The sequence below is a fragment of the Pelobates fuscus genome, chromosome 13, assembly GCF_036172605.1.
Source record: "Pelobates fuscus isolate aPelFus1 chromosome 13, aPelFus1.pri, whole genome shotgun sequence".
Taxonomy (NCBI): Eukaryota; Metazoa; Chordata; class Amphibia; order Anura; family Pelobatidae; genus Pelobates; species Pelobates fuscus.
In genome coordinates, this window is record NC_086329.1 from 61,256,994 (window position 1) to 61,277,471 (window position 20,478).

Here is a 20,478-nt window from a genome sequence, read left to right on the forward strand (position 1 = left end):
TGAACTTATGAGCTCCCATTAGCTCTCCAGAAGCCCTGGGTAGTCTTGGCACCAGTATCACTACATAAGGAGTGTGTTAAAAAAATAAAGGGACACTAAGCACCAAAATCCCTGCATCCAAAGTCCCCCACACACCCGGGATAATGTTTCATAAATATAAAAAAAAACTTTTATTTTATTTATAGGTTGCGTTTAATTTCACAACATTGTGTGTAGTTTATTTTTTGATTTGCTTGGCATGTAAATGTAATGAACCTGTAGCATCAAACAGCAACAATGTTGTAAAGAATACTGAAGTGTCGCAATGTGAGTGAGTGAACAAGGAAAGTTCTGCTTTAAAATAACAGTCACAACAAAATGAAAATACTTACGAGGTACAGCAGCTGCAAATCTATCAGCCTCAATGTTCATCAATTTGAGGCGAAGCTCATTCTGGCCACAGTTCTGTGGACCTATTAGAACTATTGGTCGTTTTCGGTTTGCTGGCTGGTGATAAAGGGACATTTCTTCATAAGTCAAAATTTCTTCATTATCGTAATCTTTTAGGAAGAAAAAGAGCACCATAAAAATAGCATTCATGACAATGTAGTCTGAACATAAAACTATGTTGTTACATAAACTGGTGACGAGAAAAAGTGCTGTTAGGAGCAAACATGTTTGCAGACAAACTAAGTAAACAATACTATAGTTACACTTTTTGCACTTTACACTTAAGGACAAGGTTTCAAAAACTAGACTTACCCTTAAGGACACAAGCAATTTTTGCTGTTTGTGTTCAACCTCAGTTTGCATTTTTATTATTTATTGCACCAACACATATTATATACCGGTTTTTAAAGGACAAAAAAAGGCTTTAATCTGATGTGACATATATATAAATATATTCTTATTTATTATTAAAAATTGTTTTTACAAAATTAAAATATATACCGTATATACATGAGTATAAGTAGAGTTTTTCGGCACATTTTTTGTGCTGAAAAACCCCAACTCGACTTATACTCGAGTCACTGTCTGTATGATGGCAATTTACATTGCCATAATACAGACAAGGGGCTGTGTAGGAGGGGGGCTGGCAGGAAGCTCTTACGTACCTCTCCTGCAGCTCCTGTCAGCTCCCTTCTCCTCTGCGCCGGTCCGGTCAGCTCCCCTGTCAGCTCCCTGTGTAAGTCTCGCGAGAGCCGCGGGGGTCATAGAGCGGCTCTTGCGAGACTTACACTGGGACTTGCAGAGGGAGCTGACCGGAGCGGCGCGGAGGAGAAGGGAGCTGACCGGACCGGCGCGGAGGAGAAGGGAGCTGACAGGAGCTGCAGGAGAGGTAAGTAAACGCTTCCTGCCAGCCCCCTCCACTGAACTGCCAATACCACTGGACCACCAGGGAGTAAGAGCCCCCCTCCCTGCCATGTATCAAGCAGGGAGGGGGGGGCGAAAAAAATATTAATAATAATTAAATAACAATATTTATAAAATAAAAAATAAAATAAAAATTATTAAAATAATAATTAAAAAAATAATAATAAAAATGCCCACCCCCACCAAGGCTCTGCAACACATACACAAACACACACACTGCACATAAATATTCAATTAATATAATTTTTTTAGGATCTAATTTTATTTAGAAATTTACCAGTAGCTGCTGCATTTCCCACCCTAGTCTTATACTCGAGTCAATAAGTTTTCACAGTTTTTTGGGGTAAAATTAGGGGCCTCGGCTTATATTCGGGTCGGTTTATACTCGAGTATATATGGTAGTTATTCCCCCCCCACACAGTTTAGGCACTAACAATGTGTATATAATAAGTGCAGCTTAAGGAAAGTAATTCAAAATAAATTCAATTAGTTGTTCTGATTTTCAGAGTTTTTTTTAGAATTTGTCTTGTAAGCTTAATAGCCATCACAGAAATCAAAATTGCTGCACAAACGTATATATTTATATAAAGCAGACATCACAGGCTATTTACCTAAGGGTATTCTGACACTTTTTACGAGCCATATCGCTGCTAAATATTGTAGTAAAACTGTGTTTTTTCAGATTTTTAACACACACACACACACACACACACCCCCCAAGGTTTTTTTATGTGTGTTTTGTAAACCTAATGTGTACTCCTGCTGTAGAAAAGCCCATATTGTGTTCAGCCACATCTACTGAGTATAACGATATCCCCAATCTATGCCTTTGCCACTATCCTGTCAAGTTACAGTGCCAAAAAAAAAAAAAAAAAAAAGAACTGACCATTTCAGTTTTCAGTGATAATTTTGATAGATGCAAGTCTCATTTTGGGGCATTGTAGCACTTTGTTGAAATTACCCCACAAGGGCCTACCATTTGTGAAATTAGACACTACAGAGTATCTCATATGGTGTATATTGTGCCTTAATGTGATGACATTTTTTTCATCAGTTTATGCCAAACTTTGTGTAAAAATATATATATATTTTTCACATACACATTATATTTTTGCTGGTCATTTTTTTTTTTTTAAGTCTGGTATGTGCCACTGTGATCAAACCCCCATTATTATGCTCGGCGAACTCGTCTGAATAAAATAATACCCCCAATATATGTCTTTGCCACTATCCTGTGAAGCTACAGTGCCTTAAAAGAGTCCTGACCATTACAGTTTTTACAATTAGAATTTTGATAGATGAATTTGATGTGTCTTGATAGGTCTTATTTTAGGGCATTGTAGCAGTTTGACAGTTAAAATTACCCCATAAATGCATACCATTTGTGAAAGTAGAGACCACGGGCTATGTCATATGGTATATTTTGAGCTTTATTATACAGTTGTTTTAGCATTTTTTTTTTTTTTTTAAATTCTTTATTTTATGCGTGCATATATTATACATTTTGTCAGCATCGCCACAACAGCTGATGCGAACATGTTTGCAGGTAAGTCAACATACATGGCGGCATAAACATTGCACAATTTTTATATTATTGTATTTCGTAGGTGTAACTGAGCTTGTGTATAGGCGTAGATGAGTCTCTATGAGTGGTCCGTGGCGGCTAAGTCTGCGCCTCTGTTTAATGAATGGGCTATAGAGTGTTGCTTTCGCTAGAGTTAGTAGTGCATATAAGGGGTGAGCGTACTAAGCTGCGTGTTGTGCGCTTGCTTGTTGCCAGCAGTCGCTCATGGGTGTGTCTATGTGTACGCAGCTGAAATACCTAGTGTGTGACCCGTCTACCTATGGCTAACTGTTGAGTGGCCTCTCTTACATGTTCAGCGTAGACGGGGGGGGGGGGGAGGGGGGTATGTCGTTAAGACCTATGCCACTGTCATCGAGGTTAGTAGGTCGAGCAGAGGGTTTTCAGTATATATAAAAACAAAAGAATAGGTACATGCAAAGGAACAATAAAACATTAAGTATCAACTGAGGCGTTATATGATCATAACTGTATGGTGGAATAGCCCCAGTAATAGTTGGTCACCGCTGCTTGTTCTCGGGAGGCCTTCATGTAGCGACTGTGTCGAAGGCTCCTCGTCTGGGCTGCCGTGGTACAAAGTCAGTGACTCTTTCAGGGTCCCAGTTGTGTCGCTGAGCGGAAGATTCTGCAGGTGCTGAGCAGCGTAGATCGTCTCGAGGCAATCCCAGCGTGGGTAGTAGATCTTGTGCGCTGCGTAGGTCATAGATTTCGTGCTTAGTCTCCCCTTTCAGGATGAGCAGGGAGCGGTTGTAGCGCCACCTATACGGTATACCTTTTTGCCTGAGAAGGGTGGTAAATGGTGACAAGGATTTCCTCCATGCTAAGGTGCCGCCAGTAAGGTCCGCAAAAAATGTGAGGGACATTTCTTCGAATTTGTATGGGATACAGTTTTTAACTGCTGCTATGGTCATCGCTTTATCTTTCCTCTGTTGGAACCGGATTATCAAATCGCGGGAAGCTGTTGCTGGGGCTTTGGCCGGTTTTGTGGCTCTAAAGATGCTTTCCAGGCATATAGTTTTGGCCTGTTTCGGAGGTAGCAGCTTCGTCAGGAGCCTGCGTACAAGGTGCGGTAGTTTGGTCTCCGGGACTTCGTCCGGCACTCCCCGGACTTTTAAATTGGCTGCCCGTCGTGAGTCCTCCATGGCGGCAAACCTCCGTTCGAATTCCTCATTTTTATTTTTCAGACCACCAATCTCCTGTTGTATGGAGGCAAGGTGGGTAGCGTGTGCTGTAGAGGTGCCTTCCATGGCATCGAGCCTTCCCGTTATGCCGTGCAGGTCAGCGCGGAGGGCCGCAACAGCCGTTTGGATCGTGTATTGTAAGTCCGCTAGTAGGGCCTCAAGTACCCCTGTCGTTACCGGTGCGGCATCGGGGTTCACAGGCCTGGGAGTGGGCATTGTGGACACGCTTGTGTCGGGTGTGTCGTCCCCCAGGGAGTAGTCATCCGACATCTCGGAGTATGTCTCCGCGTGGACGGCCATCTTGGGCCTAGTAGCTCCGTGGGCTTGCTTCCACATCTCTCCGATATCGAGGTTTCGATTCGGCTGCTCTTGTTTCTGTTTTTTGGACTTGCGTCCCATATTAGCTTTCTTGTCTCCCGTTTTGCAGCTCGTTTGGACGGATTTGACAAGGTTAGTAAGGGATATTAGGCTTTTATCGCCGGAGCTTCAGCGCCATGCGACTTCTCTGCTCTGCTGCTTGGCTCCGCCCCTGTTTTAGCATTTTTGTACACACACATGTAGCATTTTAGTGGCTAATTTTGGAAACTTGATAATAAATCTAATCCGAATAATAAACCTTAATTTAATCAATCCCAAAGGGTTCCCTCTGCTAAGATCAGTACTGATATTAGTAAAGGGATTTTAAACGAAAACAGACAGTTGCTGCCATCTACTGGCTAATTTCAGTACTGCAGTCTCCTACCTTGAAGACATTATGTCTAATGCATTGCGATCTGTGCTGGGCAACTGAAAAAGCCCAGCACTGATCAGAATGGAATTGGGGCATAGAGGGTGACCCTCCAGGGTCTGTTCAGACCCTGGGGGTCTCCCAAGCACCAGATCACTTGAGAGAAGGACTGTAGCTGAGCTTGATCGCTCAGCTGCACTGTTCTCTGTAGATTTAAAAGGCTACATGCAGGGCTGAGTTTTAGCACTGCATGCAGCTCATCAAAAAGTCTGGGGCCGGGGGGAGGAGCCTGAACACTGAAGCGAACACTCGCAAGCACTAGGAGCTCCGAGCTTTACACAGAGAAAAACACTCAGAAAAACCCCCCTCACATCCTAACCGACGGGCAAATACCCCAAAACCACATGGGGAGAAAAGGGGAAAAAAAACAATACCGATCAAGCCCACCTCAGGCCTCACGATCGGGAAGGAGCCACTGAAACAAGCATGGCGGCACTGCATGTCGGGTGCTCCGATTTCTCAGATGACGCAGAGGAAGAGCACCCACAGTCCTCCAGCCCACCAGGCGAAACACCAAGGCACAGAGGCAGACTCAGAGCCGATTACCACAGCGGTCCTGAAGGCATTACTAGCGGACCTGAAACAGAGCATCCACGAGGATGTCACGGCGCTCCGCACAGACCTCAGAGTCCTTACAGGCCGCATTACCAAGCTGGAGTGCTCCTCACAATCTCAGGCCCAGAATATCGCCACAATGCAACACACAATGCTAGAACTGAAACCGCAAACTCAGCAATATGAACACTGCATTGCGAATCTGGAGGACGCCAGGCGGAGATCATCAAGATCAGGGGAGTCCTGGATGACATCCCAGCGGTGGACCTGCCTAAACTTATGGGGTGCCAATTTCCGGCAATATTGCCACACAGACAGACCACAATAATTACCCCAGAAGAGGTCTTTAGAGTCCCTAAACCAACAAGCGCACCACCCACAGCCACGAGGGATGTCATCATCACTGTGAAAGAACCACCTTCCGCTTTGAGGGCATGGAACTCATGTTTTACGCAGACCTGTCCAGAGGCACCCTGGCCTTGCGCAGGTTGCTCAGGCCACTCACCTCAGTACTCCAAGTCCACAAGTTTGATTACCGCTGGAGGTCCTCCAGGGCACTGACGGTCCAACGAGGATCGAACACACACACCATCCAGGATATCCTGTAATCTCTGGCCATGCTGCGGTTCCTGGGTCTGCCCCAAGACTCTTTGTCCCCAGAAGGACCAGCTAACAACAATAACGGCTCCCCAGCTCGCACCTATGCCTGGAATCTGGAACGGATCACCCCATTCATCCCCCAGAGCTCCAAGCTGGATGCATATGCGGTGATTACAACCTAGGGACACAGAGCCACTTACCCCTGGCAAGGATGCAACGCAAAATTACAGAGACCACCGGCTGTGACCTACTAATGCCCAGACAGCTGCCAGACAACCTTTTACCATAGCATGTATCCCACGCTCTGGTCTTCCCCCCACTGCCGGGCAACCCTTCTTCCCTGCTCCAGCTCGGTTAGCTGAGCAGGCCCTTGCCAGGACTCAGGAGACTATTTTTACTTCTACCTCGAATTCCCCAACTTTGGATTCTTGTTTCTTTTTTTTTTTTCATTACGGCTGTCCCCAAGCAGACTTGCAACCCACGTTTGAACCAAGGGGCACACAGGGAGAACCGCAAAGAGGACTTTGTGCACCCCACCAAGCTCACGTCCACACGGTTCTGGGACCCTGTCCCACCTCATCTATGAGGCACCGAGCTGGACGCAACAATCTGCACGAAGGGACTGCGCTCAGCCCCTGCAAGGTGATGGCTGACCGAAAGCTGGTGATGAGACTCTTTATCGGGCAAGATGCCTGTTGCATATCTCCTAATCCAAGTTAAATAACTCTAGGCGTTCACTATAGGCTACAGTGAACCTATTGATTTTTTTGTAAGGGGGGATCGAGGGGAGGGGGTGCTATTAGTATTTCCATTTATTATTATCACCTATTTGCTTAAAAGTCAACTGAACTTACAAAAGGCCCGCCACACACAGTAACGCAGGTACACCCACATGCACAAGCATTAACCGATGTACACACTTCACTCTCACATCGAACACGTTCCCGAGTCATAAGTTATAAATCTGCTCATGTAGACATCGATCTTATGCATCTACCGTTTAAACGTTAAATTTTTCCTTGAATGTATGCACTTTTATTCTCACATGCTGTGTTAAGACGGGGCACCCGGGGCACCCGGGGGACTACTTTCACGAGCAATACTATGCAAGCACAACTGAATAGATATAAGGCCTTCGTCATACTGCAGACTAGTTATCACGTTAAAACCCTAACAAAGCATAGCAATTAAGATGTTCAACCATAGCCGGTGCTCAAAGTTAACCCTATATGTTACTTATTATTTGTTAAATCTAGCAAGTCTTAACTTGCATGACTCCTTGGTATTCAACCATTACCTACCATGTATACTACATTTTATTACGCATACTCATTGGTTAAGCTAGGATTGTTTAAGTATCACAAAAACTGTGCATATATTCCTGCCACTGTTTACCATGCATACAATGTGTGCGCTGTTGTGGGGCTTGACCTAGCAATGTACTTAACTGCACAAAAAAAAAAAAAAGTGTGGGGCCACTAAATCTAATGATACCTGGGGCTCACACAGTTACCAGTAAGAAAACAAAACAGACCCTGAAGGAAAAATATTGCACAATGGAAATTTTCCGTCATGCGTCCTTAAGGGTAGGATAAGCATGATTTTCCGTCACGCATCCTTTAGGGGTTAATACTATAGTTAAACATGCTCTTAGAAATAAACAACCAATCATCACTAAGCGTATATGTTTACTGAAAACGCATTTGACTGGACATACCATCGTTCCTATTCGCATTATATAAAATCTTTTTCCTTTTCTTCTTGTTTTTCTTTGCACACCACAATTTTCCTAAAGGAGAAATAATATTAAAATGTAATTTTAATCTCAGATTGCGAAGAAAAAAAAAAAAAAAGACAAAAAAAGAAAGGGGAAAAAATAAATAATTAAAAAGATTCATCATATTCTGTGACAATGGAAGTACATCTTGGTTAAGCTCCATCCTTTTGTCAGATTTGTCAAGTGTAGGAAAAATACACAAAAAGAGAAATAGATCAGAAATTAAGAAAACAACAGATTGGGAATGAGGAAGAGAAGAGGAAACAATAGGAAAAGGCAAGTTTAAGGCGACAGACCCATTTTAAGCACACCTGTATGTCACAGAATGCCTATACTGCATGCACTGATCCTTTGTCTGGATTTTGCATATATTTTGGTCTTTGCAGCAATGCTACTGTTTTTCTGTATAGATTGAAATCCAGACCATATTCATTTTAGATTGAGCAACCCACCCCTCCTTTCTATATGCCCCCTTTGGAAGGGACTTCAGTAGAGCATACATTTGAGGTGAGTCTTTGAAGCAGTTAAAGCAGTAGATATTGCAGTTAGCATGTTTACAGAGGCGGCTCTAGACTTTATGAGGCCTTAGGCGAAACTCAAACATGAGGCCCCACTAACAAAAAAGTTTACCTGTGTATTTGCCTGAGAGTGTGTCTGACAGAGTATCCTTGTGTGTGAATGTATGTCTCTGTGAGCATTTTTGCGTTTTTGTCTGAGACCCTATGTGTTTGGGGTAGCTGCTTGAAGTGTGTTGTGTGTATGGGGGGGTGATGGTGAGAAGGAGAGGCAGGTGATGGTGAGAGGGGGTGATGGTGACAGGGAGGTGATGTGTGGGGGGTGATGTGAGAGGGGGGATGGTAATGTGAGAGTGAGGGGGGGTGATGTGAGAGTGAGGGGGGGTGATGTGAGAGTGAGGGGGGGTGATGTGAGAGTGAGGGGGGGTGATGTGAGAGTGAGGGGGGGTGATGTGAGAGTGAGGGGGGGTGATGTGAGAGTGAGGGGGGGTGATGTGAGAGTGAGGGGGGGTGATGTGAGAGTGAGGGGGGGTGATGTGAGAGTGAGGGGGGGTGATGTGAGAGTGAGGGGGGGTGATGTGAGAGTGAGGGGGGGTGATGTGAGAGTGGGGGGGGTGATGTGAGAAGGAGGGGGGGTGATGTGAGAAGGAGGGGGGTGATGTGAGAAGGAGGGGGGTGATGTGAGAAGGAGGGGGGTGATGTGAGAAGGAGGGGGGTGATGTGAGAAGGAGGGGGGTGATGTGAGGAGATGGGGTGATGTGAGAAGGAGATGGGTGATGTGAGAAGGAGGGGGGGTGATGTGAGAAGGAGGGGGGGTGATGTGAGAAGGAGGAGGGGTGATGTCATAGGGGGGGGTGATGTGAGAAGGAGGGGGGATGGTGTGAGAAGGAGGGGGGATGGTGTGAGAAGGAGGGGGGATGTGAGAAGGAGTGGGGTTGATGCGGAGGGTGGTGGGGGACGGTGAGCTGAGGGTGGTGGTGGGGTGGGGAGTCTGAGGGTGGTGGTGGGGGATGGTGAGGCTGAGGGTGGTGGGAGTGGTGAGGCTGAGGGTGGTGAGAGTTGATACTGAGGGTGATGGTGGTGGTGAGGCTGAGGGTGGTGGGGTGATGCTGAGGGTGGTGGGGGGGTGGTGAGGCTGAGGGTGGTGGGGTGGTGGTGAGGCTGAGGGTGGTGGGGGGGGTGGTGAGGCTGAGGGTGGTGGGGGGGGTGGTGAGGCTGAGGGTGGGTGGTGAGGCTGAGGGTGGTGGGGGAGGTGAGGGTGGTGGGGGGTGAGGCGTGATGCTGAGGGTGATGAAGCTGAGGGTGGTGGTGAGGCTGAGGGTGGTTGGGGGTGGTGATGCTGAGGGTGTGGGGGTAGTGAGGCTGAGGGTGGTGGAGGGTGGTGAGGCTGAGGGTGGTGTGGGGGTAGTGAGGGTGAGGCTGAGAGTGGTGGGGGTGGTGAGGCTGAGGGTGGTGAGGGGGTAGTGAGGCTGATGTGGGGGGTAGTGATGCCAAGAGTGGTGGGGGGTAGTGAGGCTGAGAGTGGTGAGGGGGTAGTGAGGCTGAGAGTGGTGAGGGGGGTGAGACTGAGGGTGGCTGGGGGTAGTGAGGCTGAGGGTGGTTGGGGGTAGTGAGGCTGAGGGTGGTTGGGGGTAGTGAGGCTGAGGGTGGTTGTGGGGGGTGAGACTGAGGGTGGCTGGGGGTAGTGAGGCTGAGGGTGGTTGGGGGTAGTGAGGCTGAGGGTGGTTGGGGGTAGTGAGGCTGAGGGTGGTTGGGGTAGTGAGGCTGAGGGTGGTTGGGGGTAGTGAGGCTGAGGGTGGTTGGGGGTAGTGAGGCTGAGGGTGGTTGGGGGTAGTGAGGCTGAGGGTGGTTGGGGTGGTGAGGCTGAGGGTGGTTGAAGTAGTGAGGCTGAGGGTGGTTGAAGTAGTGAGGCTGAGGGTGGTTGAAGTAGTGAGGCTGAGGGTGGTTGGGGTAGTGAGGCTGAGGGTGGTTGGGGGTGGTGAGGCTGAGGGTGGTTGGGGTTAGTGAGGCTGAGGGTGGTTGGGGTTAGTGAGGCTGAGGGTGGCTGGGGGTAGTGAGGCTGAGGGTGGCTGGGGGTAGTGAGGCTGAGGGTGGCTGGGGGTAGTGAGGCTGAGGGTGGCTGGGGGTAGTGAGGCTGAGGGTGGCTGGGGGTAGTGAGGCTGAGGGTGGCTGGGGGTAGTGAGGCTGAGGGTGGCTTGGGGTAGTGAGGCTGAGGGTGGCTTGGGGTAGTGAGGCTGAGGGTGGCTTGGGGTAGTGAGGCTGAGGGTGGCTTGGGGTAGTGAGGCTGAGGGTGGTTGGGGGTAGTGAGGCTGAGGGTGGTTGGGGGTAGTGAGGCTGGGGTAGTGAGGCTGAGGGTGGTGAGGCTGAGGGTGGCTGGGGTAGTGAGGCTGAGGATGGCTGGGGGTAGTGAGGCTGAGGGTGGCTGGGGGTAGTGAGGCTGAGGGTGGCTGGGGGTAGTGAGGCTGAGGGTGGCTGGGGGTAGTGAGGCTGAGGGTGGCTGGGGGTAGTGAGGCTGAGGGTGGCTGGGGGTAGTGAGGCTGAGGGTGGCTGGGGGTAGTGAGGCTGAGGGTGGCTGGGGGTAGTGAGGCTGAGGGTGGCTGGGGGTAGTGAGGCTGAGGGTGGCTGGGGGTAGTGAGGCTGAGGGTGGCTGGGGGTAGTGAGGCTGAGGGTGGCTGGGGGTAGTGAGGCTGAGGGTGGCTGGGGGTAGTGAGGCTGAGGGTGGCTTGGGGTAGTGAGGCTGAGGGTGGCTTGGGGTAGTGAGGCTGAGGGTGGTTGGGGGTAGTGAGGCTGAGGGTGGTTGGGGGTAGTGAGGCTGAGGGTGGTTGGGGGTAGTGAGGCTGAGGGTGGTTGGGGGTAGTGAGGCTGGGGTAGTGAGGCTGAGGGTGGTGAGGCTGAGGATGGCTGGGGGTAGTGAGGCTGAGGATGGCTGGGGGTAGTGAGGCTGAGGGTGGCTGGGGGTAGTGAGGCTGAGGGTGGCTGGGGGTAGTGAGGCTGAGGGTGGCTGGGGGTGGTGAGGCTGAGGGTGGCTTGGGGTAGTGAGGCTGAGGGTGGCTTGGGGTAGTGAGGCTAAGGGTGGCGAGGCTGAGGGTGGCTGGGGGTGGTTGGGGGTGGTGAGGGTGGCTGGGGGTAGTGAGGCTGAGGGTGGTGAGGCTGAGGGTGGTTGGGGGTAGTGAGGCTGAGGGTGGCTGGGGTAGTGAGGCTGAGGGTGGCTGGGGGTAGTGAGGCTGAGGGTGGCTGGGGGTTGTGAGGCTGAGGGTGGTTGGGGGTAGTGAGGCTGAGGGTGGTTGGGGGTAGTGAGGCTGAGGGTGGTTGGGGGTAGTGAGGCTGAGGGTGGTTGGGGGTAGTGAGGCTGAGGGTGGTTGGGGTAGTGAGGCTGAGGGTGGTTGGGGGTAGTGAGGCTGAGGGTAGCTGGGGGTAGTGAGGCTGAGGGTGGCTGGGGGTTGTGAGGCTGAGGGTGGATGGGGGTTGTGAGGCTGAGGGTGGATGGGGGTTGTGAGGCTGAGGGTGGTGGGAGGGTGAGGCTGAGGGGGGTGACAGAGAGCCTACCTTAATTTCCCTGGTGGTCCAGTGGTCTCCCTGGTGGTTCGGTGGCCATTGCTCCTGTATGTAATCTCGCGAGATGTCAGAGCGTTGCCGTGGTAACCCGCGGCAACGCTCTGATTGGCCGGTTCTCGCGAGACACATGGTCTGCAGCTCTGCTCACTGCGGAGCTGCAGACCGGTGTCTGCGGTGGCTGGCCGGGCAGCCAGGAGGGGCCTCGCACCCGGCGGCATACCGGGCAAGCCGCCGGGCTCCCTCCTGGTGTCAGGTCCTCGGTCACTGACCGAGGACCTGACACACTCTGCCAACAGGCGGTTTAGGCGGCCGCGAGGCCCCAGCCAGCGCGAGGCCTTAGGCGGCCGCCTAAACCGCCTAATTAGAGAGCCGCCTCTGCATGTTTATCTCTCATGTTAGATAGGAATAGGACTACCCATATTGTGGAACGGTGACATAGTGGAAAGCCTGAACACTATATAGCCATATGGTTTAACCAAATAACCATATTTGTTGTCAAGATAGGTTAAGGTAATCCAATAACACGTGAGCGCTAAGAAAATGTGCTACAACAGTATAGCAGCACTATAACCAAGTGACACAAACTAGTATACACATAAAATGAATAATATTACCAAATAAGTGCGCTAATACTGGAGATGGTAGATCTGAAAATAAGCAAGGAAAAATATAGTGCAGATGTTATGTATAAAACCATATTTTCGGGCGGAGCTTAACCGCCGACGAAGATGGCCGCGTTGTAGGAGAGCTCCGTGGCGGCAATACAATTATCAGCGCACATTAGGGGCAATACCGCACAAAGACACCCGAAAACTGACCTCCGCGACCCCGACCCACAACGGAACGCGTTAAGATGGGAGGGGGACGAAAATCCAGAACCGGAGCAGCCGTAGCGCCAATCTTCAAAGTCAGGTCAGACAAAGAGTTGCCAGACACACACAGCCTGCAGGCCTCAGATTCAGATTCTGACACCAGCGTCACTAGCCGCAAAAGGGAGCCCTCGCCCCTTACAAGGAAAGACCTAAAAGACTTACTATCTGACATGAAATCACTAGTGGCTGATGAGCTGACAAAACACCTAGCCCCACTCAAAGAGGGCCTGACTGACTTAACGAAACGCACTCACACCCTGGAAAACAAAATGGCCGACGTTACCGCCATCACCTCCAGCCATGAGGCCACACTCAAGGAAGTGCAGGGACAAATAGCATACCTAGAGGACCTACAAGAAGACCTGAACAACAGATCCAGGCGGAATAACATCCGCATAAGAGGTCTGCCGGAATCCTCCGCACCAGAAGCCCTCAATGCCATGCTTCATGAGGCCTTCAGCAGCTTGCTGCCAGACGCTCCACCGTCAGATCTTCTCCTCGACAGAGCGCACAGGGCCCTCCGCCCGCCCTCCGCAACTGCCTCACAACCACGGGACATCATAGTCCGCTGCCACTACTTCCACATTAAGGAAGCAATAATGCGCGCAACTAGAGAGACCCCACTTCAAATAGAGGGCCATGCGGTACAATTATACCAGGACCTAGCGCCTACAACCCTCCGCAAACGCAGAGAGCTGAAACCTCTAACCCAAGCACTATTCGCTATTCCTGGGGCCATCCATTTAAACTCATGGTGCGACACGACAACCGCACATACACGCTGTATAGGCCATCAGAAGCCCAGGAATTTGCCGAACAACTAGGCCTCCAGGACCTTGCCCGAGACATAACCGCAAACTCGCAACAACCTGCAGCCCAACACCGAACATGGGACCAACAGCCGCAAAGGGAGCGCGACAGAAGACAGCGCCCCAGGCAGCCCCCAGCCTAAACCCACACACCGGCACGGCTGCCGCGCCTCGACCGAATCCACAACGACCCTAATTACAGCTACTTCACACGGACCCTTCCCGCCACACTAGACCCAGCTGCATGTACAGAAGAACCCTGATTGGTACCCGCATTGAAACCAACCTAGAGACCTGACCGCAAACCCCGGGGCCCGGCGCGAGACCCTGGTTGTCGCGCTCGCCCCGCCACCGCACGAACACTTCAGCGCTCTTGAGACCCCCCCTGGGAACTCTGCACTCCGGCACCGATCCCCGCGTTGGCGGCGCTGGGCCTCCCCGGATTGGCACGCCTCTGCCCGCGGCCCTAGGAGACCCCAGCGGGGCCACACAACACCTCGAGGAATACAGCATAGCACCCCAGGACGTATATGCCTAAGGCCCCACTCAGCTATTGATCGACCTAAAGTACACCCCAACACCCAGAGGCTGGACACCGACCTATAAGACCAACACGATCTCCAAGAACTTTACGAACTCTGGGAATACCGTAAGAACACTATGGGGACACTCTCTGTTTTATGCCCAGGGCTGGGGTGGGGGTATGGTTTCATGGGGACAGCCGCTGTCCTACACCTGGGGCTGGGGGTGGAGGCCCCGGGGCCCTGGTGGTCTTCCCCCCCCCCCCCACTTTTTTGGGGGCGGGGGGGCGGCGGACTGCGACGGCCCGGGCACGGGGTGGACGCGGCGCCTCTGGCGCGACCAACAAAACTCTGGGGACCCTGGGAATACCGTAGGGGCTCTATGGGGACAATCTCTGTTTTATGTTTTATGTATGATGCTGGAGTGGGGGACACGGTCTCTGGAGAAAGCTTCTGTTTTATACTTGAGATGGGTGGAGGGAGGTCCCGGTTCCCTGGTGGTCTTCCCCCCCCCCCCCCCCCCCCCCATGGGACGGGGGGCGGCGGACTACGACGGTCCCGGCTGGGGCGGGCACTGCATCACACGGGTTACACCTGATTCGGCCTCAGCGGTCGGGACAGCCGGGGGCGGCGGGCCGCGACGGTCCGGAGATCGGGTGCCGCACCACGGTGCCACTTTGTCAGGGACGGGGACGGGAGGGGACACGGCCTGGGTCTTGGCGGCCTTCCCCCTCCCTCCGCCTTCGGGACGGGGGAGGCGGGGGGCCGCGACGGCCCTGAGCCTCAAGGATATGAGATACTCAGGCAGCAATGGGGGCCCTGGGCGACCTCAGGGCTCCACTGGCCCTCCACCCTAGACATGGGCCCGGGGGGACGTGACCCCTAAACCACGACGTATTACCCACACAGAAGAGACCTAAGCCGTAACACACCAAACAACCCAATGTCGCATCGAGGCGCGGCAAGAAGTACACACTGCTGTAAATAGTTCCAAAAGTTACTCTCCAGGTTCCATTACACCAGGTTTTGCACTATTACCAGACTGCCCACTTACAATCGCAAATTGTTTGCCGCCCACTCCTAGACAGACGACCTCTTCCCCCCACACGACCTGATTTGTGTCGACGGTCTCTGACCACTCCAACCAGAGAGACCCCAGACACCACAGACCACCCTTGCTGGCAACTGAGATAAGACCAGCACTTATACCCCCTCCGTATACCTCACCCGTCCCGCCATACCCTCCTCCCCCTGCTGCCCTCCTGGGAATACCCAGACCCCGATACCCAATCTCTAGATCTTCCCACACCACACAGACACACCCCAGCACCTGACCAACTCAACCCCGGCCATGACACTCAAGCTACACTGTGTTTCCATCAACGCAAAAGGCCTTAACAACCCCAAAAAACGTCACGCCCTACTACGATGGGCCCACAGCCAAAAAGCAGACATTCTCTTAGTTCAGGAAACCCACTTCACCCCTCACAAACACTTCCCACTCCGGAACAAACACTACAACCGCAGCTTCCATGCCAACTCACCAGAAGCCAAAACTAAAGGAGTAGCCGTCATACTTAAAACAACCTGCCCTCTGACCGACGTCCAAGCCTTCCCGGACAAGCAAGGTAGATACCTCACGCTCACGGGCAAAATAGGACCCTCAACCTACTCTATCACCTCCTTATACGCCCCCACAACCCCAGACCCAGCTTTCTGGCAAACATTCTCGGCCCACCTAACAACGCTCAAGGCAACCTTCACCATTGTAGGGGGCGACTGTAACGCCACACACCACCCAACCCTGGACCGCACATCCAAATCTCAAGGGGACCCACGACCCTCACACAACGACGCCCCTTTCTCTCAATTCCTTCACACACATAACCTCCTGGATATATGGAGAGCCCAGCACCCCTCCACTCGAGATTATACGTTCTACTCCCATCCCCACAACACCTACTCCCGTATCGACTACTTCCTCATTTCCCCAAACATCACATCCAGAATCACACACACCTCCATAGGCCATATAACATGGTCGGACATGGTCGGACATGGTCGGACCATGCCGACATCTCCCTCACCCTCTCAATTCCCAACATGACACGTCCGTGGACATGGAAGCTCAACTCACAGCTCCTACAAGACAAGCTCGTAACCATGTCCCTGGCAGAAAACATAAAAGAATACTTCACCTTGAATGACCCTTCTGTGTCCTCCCCAATCACCCTTTGGGCGGCCCACAAACCGGTCATAAGAGGCAAATTAATAGCCATTGCAACGACACGCAAAAAACAACACAACAGACAACTCATGGACACTATCTCTGAAATAGGCCGTCTAGAAACTCTACACAAACAAAACCCAACTCCCTCTCTTTTTGACCAGCTCTCAGCAGCCAGGACCCTGCTCAAACGCCTCTCACTCTCAGCCACAGCTAAAGCACTCACATGGACCAAACAAAAATACTACGAGAAGGGTAACAAAGCAGACTCGATGCTAGCAAAACGCCTCAAGCACCTAACGGACTCGAAACGAATCTCCAAGATTCGTACATCAGACGGCACACTGAGTAGAGACCCCCACACAATCGGGAAGACATTCCAAGACTACTTTACGTCCCTCTACAACCACACCCCGAACCCCCGAACCGACCTCACCCAAACCTTAACGGACAACTTCCTCAAAACACTCTCCCTCCCCTCCCTCACAGACACAGCTAGAACGATAATCTCCGCAGACATCACCCCAGAAGAACTGCAAGCAGCTATAAAAACCTTAAAACCCAATAAAAGCCCTGGCCCTGACGGCCTGACAGCCATCTACTACAAAACATTTGGAGACATACTCACCCCACGACTATGCAAAGTATTTAACGAAATGCTCAAAGGCACCCCACTACCCCCCGACATGACGCGAGCGAACATTACTCTCCTACCCAAACCCGGTAAGACCCACGAAGACCCAGGCCACTTCCGCCCCATCTCACTCCTGAACATAGACTTAAAACTCCTGACCAAAGTGATGACGACAAGAATCAACCCCCTCTTACCAAAACTTATCAACCCAGACCAAGTAGGTTTTATCCCTCAAAGACAAGCACAAGACAATACCAGACGAGCTATAGACCTCATCTGGTATGCCAATCATAAACGCCTCCCCACCACGATACTCTCCCTAGACGCCGAGAAGGCCTTCGACCGCCTTCTCTGGCCATACCTCTTGACAGTACTCCACAAATTCGGATTCCCACAAGAATTCACCCTTTTTCTAAAAGCAATGTACCACACACCGACCGCACACCTCCTAATCCCCAACATCACCCCACCTTCCTTCCCCATACTGAATGGAACCCGTCAAGGTTGCCCCCTGTCCCCTTTACTATTCGCCATCTCCCTTGAACCCCTGCTGGAGACCATACGTAATGACCCACACATAGAAGGGCTCCGGATCAGGGACGAAACATTCACAATCGCAGCATACGCAGACGACATCCTCCTTACCCTGACTAACCCCGTCCCGACCCTAACCACCCTCCTAACAACCCTACAAAGCTACTCAAAAATCTCCGGATATCAACTCAACGCCACTAAATCAGACCTTATGCCGCTTAACCTCTCGGAATCAACTATCCACATCCTGAAACGGGACTTCCCCTTCAGACTATGCCCATCAGCGATCACCTATCTAGGGGTCCAAATCACCAACGACACCTCTACCCTATACACAGCCAACTACCCCCCACTATTCCAAAAAGCATTCCTAAATCTGGAACGCTGGAAACCGATGACCATATCTTGGCTAGGGAGAATAGCATCGGTTAAAATGAACCTCCTACCCAAATTCCTCTATGCCTTCCAAGCACTACCCATCCCCTGTAAAAAAACAGACCTCAAACAACTGCAAACTGCCATAGACCGATTCATCTGGAACGGGAAAAAACCCCGAGTCCGTAGATCCACACTATACGTACCCAAACCCTCCGGAGGGCTAGGCCTCCCCAACCTTACACTCTACCTCCATGCGGCTCACCTCACCCAAATTCAACACTGGCACCTTCCCCCCTCACACAAACGTTGGGTAGACTTAGAACATCTCATCTTTGGTAAACACCCCTCCCAATACATGTGGCTCCAAAAAAAATACAGATCGCTGCCACCCCCCACCTCCCCAACAATCACCCACTCCCTAGACCTCTGGGACCACCTAAGCGACAAATTCGAGCTGTCCACGGGCCTATCACCTCTCACCCCAATCCTCCGCAACAGAATGTTTCCACCAGGCCTCACTCCACAAGACTACGCCCACTTCGAAGACCGCGACATAGTTCGACTAGGACACCTTTACCCCAATGGAAAGCCCCTGCAATACACCGACATCCCCAACCCCGAAACCCTAACCACATACGACTACTTCCGCTACCTCCAACTTCGAAGCTTCGCAGCAACAGACACAGTCCGCTTAGCAGCAACCTCATCCCTGACCAGTTTTGAAAGGGACACCCTCCACTCACCATTCAGAAAGAGCCAAATATCAACCATATACCAGACTCTAACCACACACCATACACAGGTATCCCTCCCATACATCACGGCCTGGGAGAAAGACCTGGGACCCCCCGAAGACCCCTCAGATTGGGCTGACATCTGGGCATCTACCAAATCCATTTCAATATGCGTCACCCATCAAGAGCAGGCATACAAAATGCTCTTCAGATGGTACCTCACTCCCTACCGCCTAAAAGCCATGAAACAGTGCCCCGCCAACCTCTGCTGGAAATTATGTGGCGAAACAGGCACTTTCCTCCACTGCTGGTGGACGTGCCCTAAACTTACCCCCTTATGGCTAACGATAACGGCCCTCCTATCCAGACTACTGGACAAGCCAGTACCCCTCGACCCATGGGCTCTTCTACTCTCCAAACCGCTGGATAGCTTCACCCGCAATGAAAATAAACTCATAGCAAAAGTGACCCTTGCCACACGCAGAGCAATTGCAGAACACTGGTCCACATCACGTATACCCACCCACCCTCAAATATACGCAAAAATCACAGATAGTATAGATATGGACAGAATGACAGCACAGATACACGACACCCCTAAATCATTCCACAAAGTTTGGGACCCATGGCTAGAAGGCCACAGTAACCCTCCATGGTGATCTACCAGATCACGCAACCAACACCACCAACATAGAACGAATGCGAAGACACACACCTAACCAGCCAACCCCACACCACTCCCACCCACCCTGGGCTCGGGGGGAGTACCCAGGAGGGCAGCAGCCTCTAACCCCCCTCTTCACAACATAGAACGAATGCGAAGACACACACCTAACCAGCCAACCCCACACCACTCCCACCCACCCTGGGCTCGGGGGGAGTACCCAGGAGGGCAGCAGCCTCTAACCCCCCTCTTCACAACCCTCTCCCCACCCTTAACAACCCACCTACCCAACACTCCCCCTCCCCACAGCACCCAACCCACCTACCAGGCCATGCCGCCATCGCCACAGTCACTAAACGACCCAAAGGCCGTAATTCCCAAGACAAATGTTCCCCCTTCCCCCAACAATAGAACGACCGTCATCAAAATACCTGACCCAACAAGCCTACAACCTAACTTGTCTCTATTAACTGGCAAACTTCGGGACCGTTACCTGGTCAGAAACATCATAACCGACCTAAACCTCCGCAACAACAGCTGACCAAAGAGAACATGACCCGTAAGGTCATACACACGAACCTCCCAACTCTCAAGTCCCCAAGGGAATATAATGTATGAGATACCAAACACAATGCCAGAGTTATGTGTAAATAAAAATGTGTCGTATCATTGTTACCCCCTGACTAACCAACCTCTTTTTTCTGTAAAACGTTCATCAACCTTTGTTTATGAAGAATGAAAAATGAAAAATAAAGAATCTTTAAAAAAAAAAAAAAAAACATATTTTCACAGCTCTATTGGAGAGTGAAAATCACACAATCTGTAGATGAAGGCTGTATACTGGATACGATCAAGCCAAAGAACGATTCTGTGTGGTATAGAAAGGCAAAAGACCCCCAATTGAACAGTATGTTCAAAGTTTAATAATAAAAAATGGTTAAAAATTCTTACTTTAGAAGTGGTGGGTATCAGCGGTGTAAGCTACCCACATAAAAACATGTATTCAAAAGGTAGAATGCCACAGTCAGGAACAACGCTGGATTTCGAAAGTCCCGCTCACGTGACCATTTCCGGGTCCGCCTTCTGATGACGTCTCCGTGATGCGTTTCGCCCGCCTGTCTGGGCTTCCTCCGACCATGTGAGTCCTTTCCCCTCACCCCTACCTATATATGGTTTTATACATACCATCAGCACTATACT

At 51.0% G+C, this 20,478-nt stretch overlaps 1 protein-coding gene across 2 annotated transcripts in view; it reads right to left on the reverse strand.

Annotated features, from left to right (window-relative positions):
• The window catches only part of PALS1 (protein associated with LIN7 1, MAGUK p55 family member), a 98,833-nt gene that overhangs the window by 24,460 nt on the left and 53,895 nt on the right, over nucleotides 1-20,478 (reverse strand). For both annotated transcript variants that reach the window (XM_063439072.1, XM_063439073.1), the window contains exons 10-11: nucleotides 7,776-7,847; nucleotides 372-539 (exon numbers count right to left, since the gene is read on the reverse strand). In XM_063439072.1, coding sequence (XP_063295142.1) covers nucleotides 372-539; nucleotides 7,776-7,847 — 240 coding nt within the window. The remainder of the gene's footprint in view (nucleotides 1-371; nucleotides 540-7,775; nucleotides 7,848-20,478) is intronic.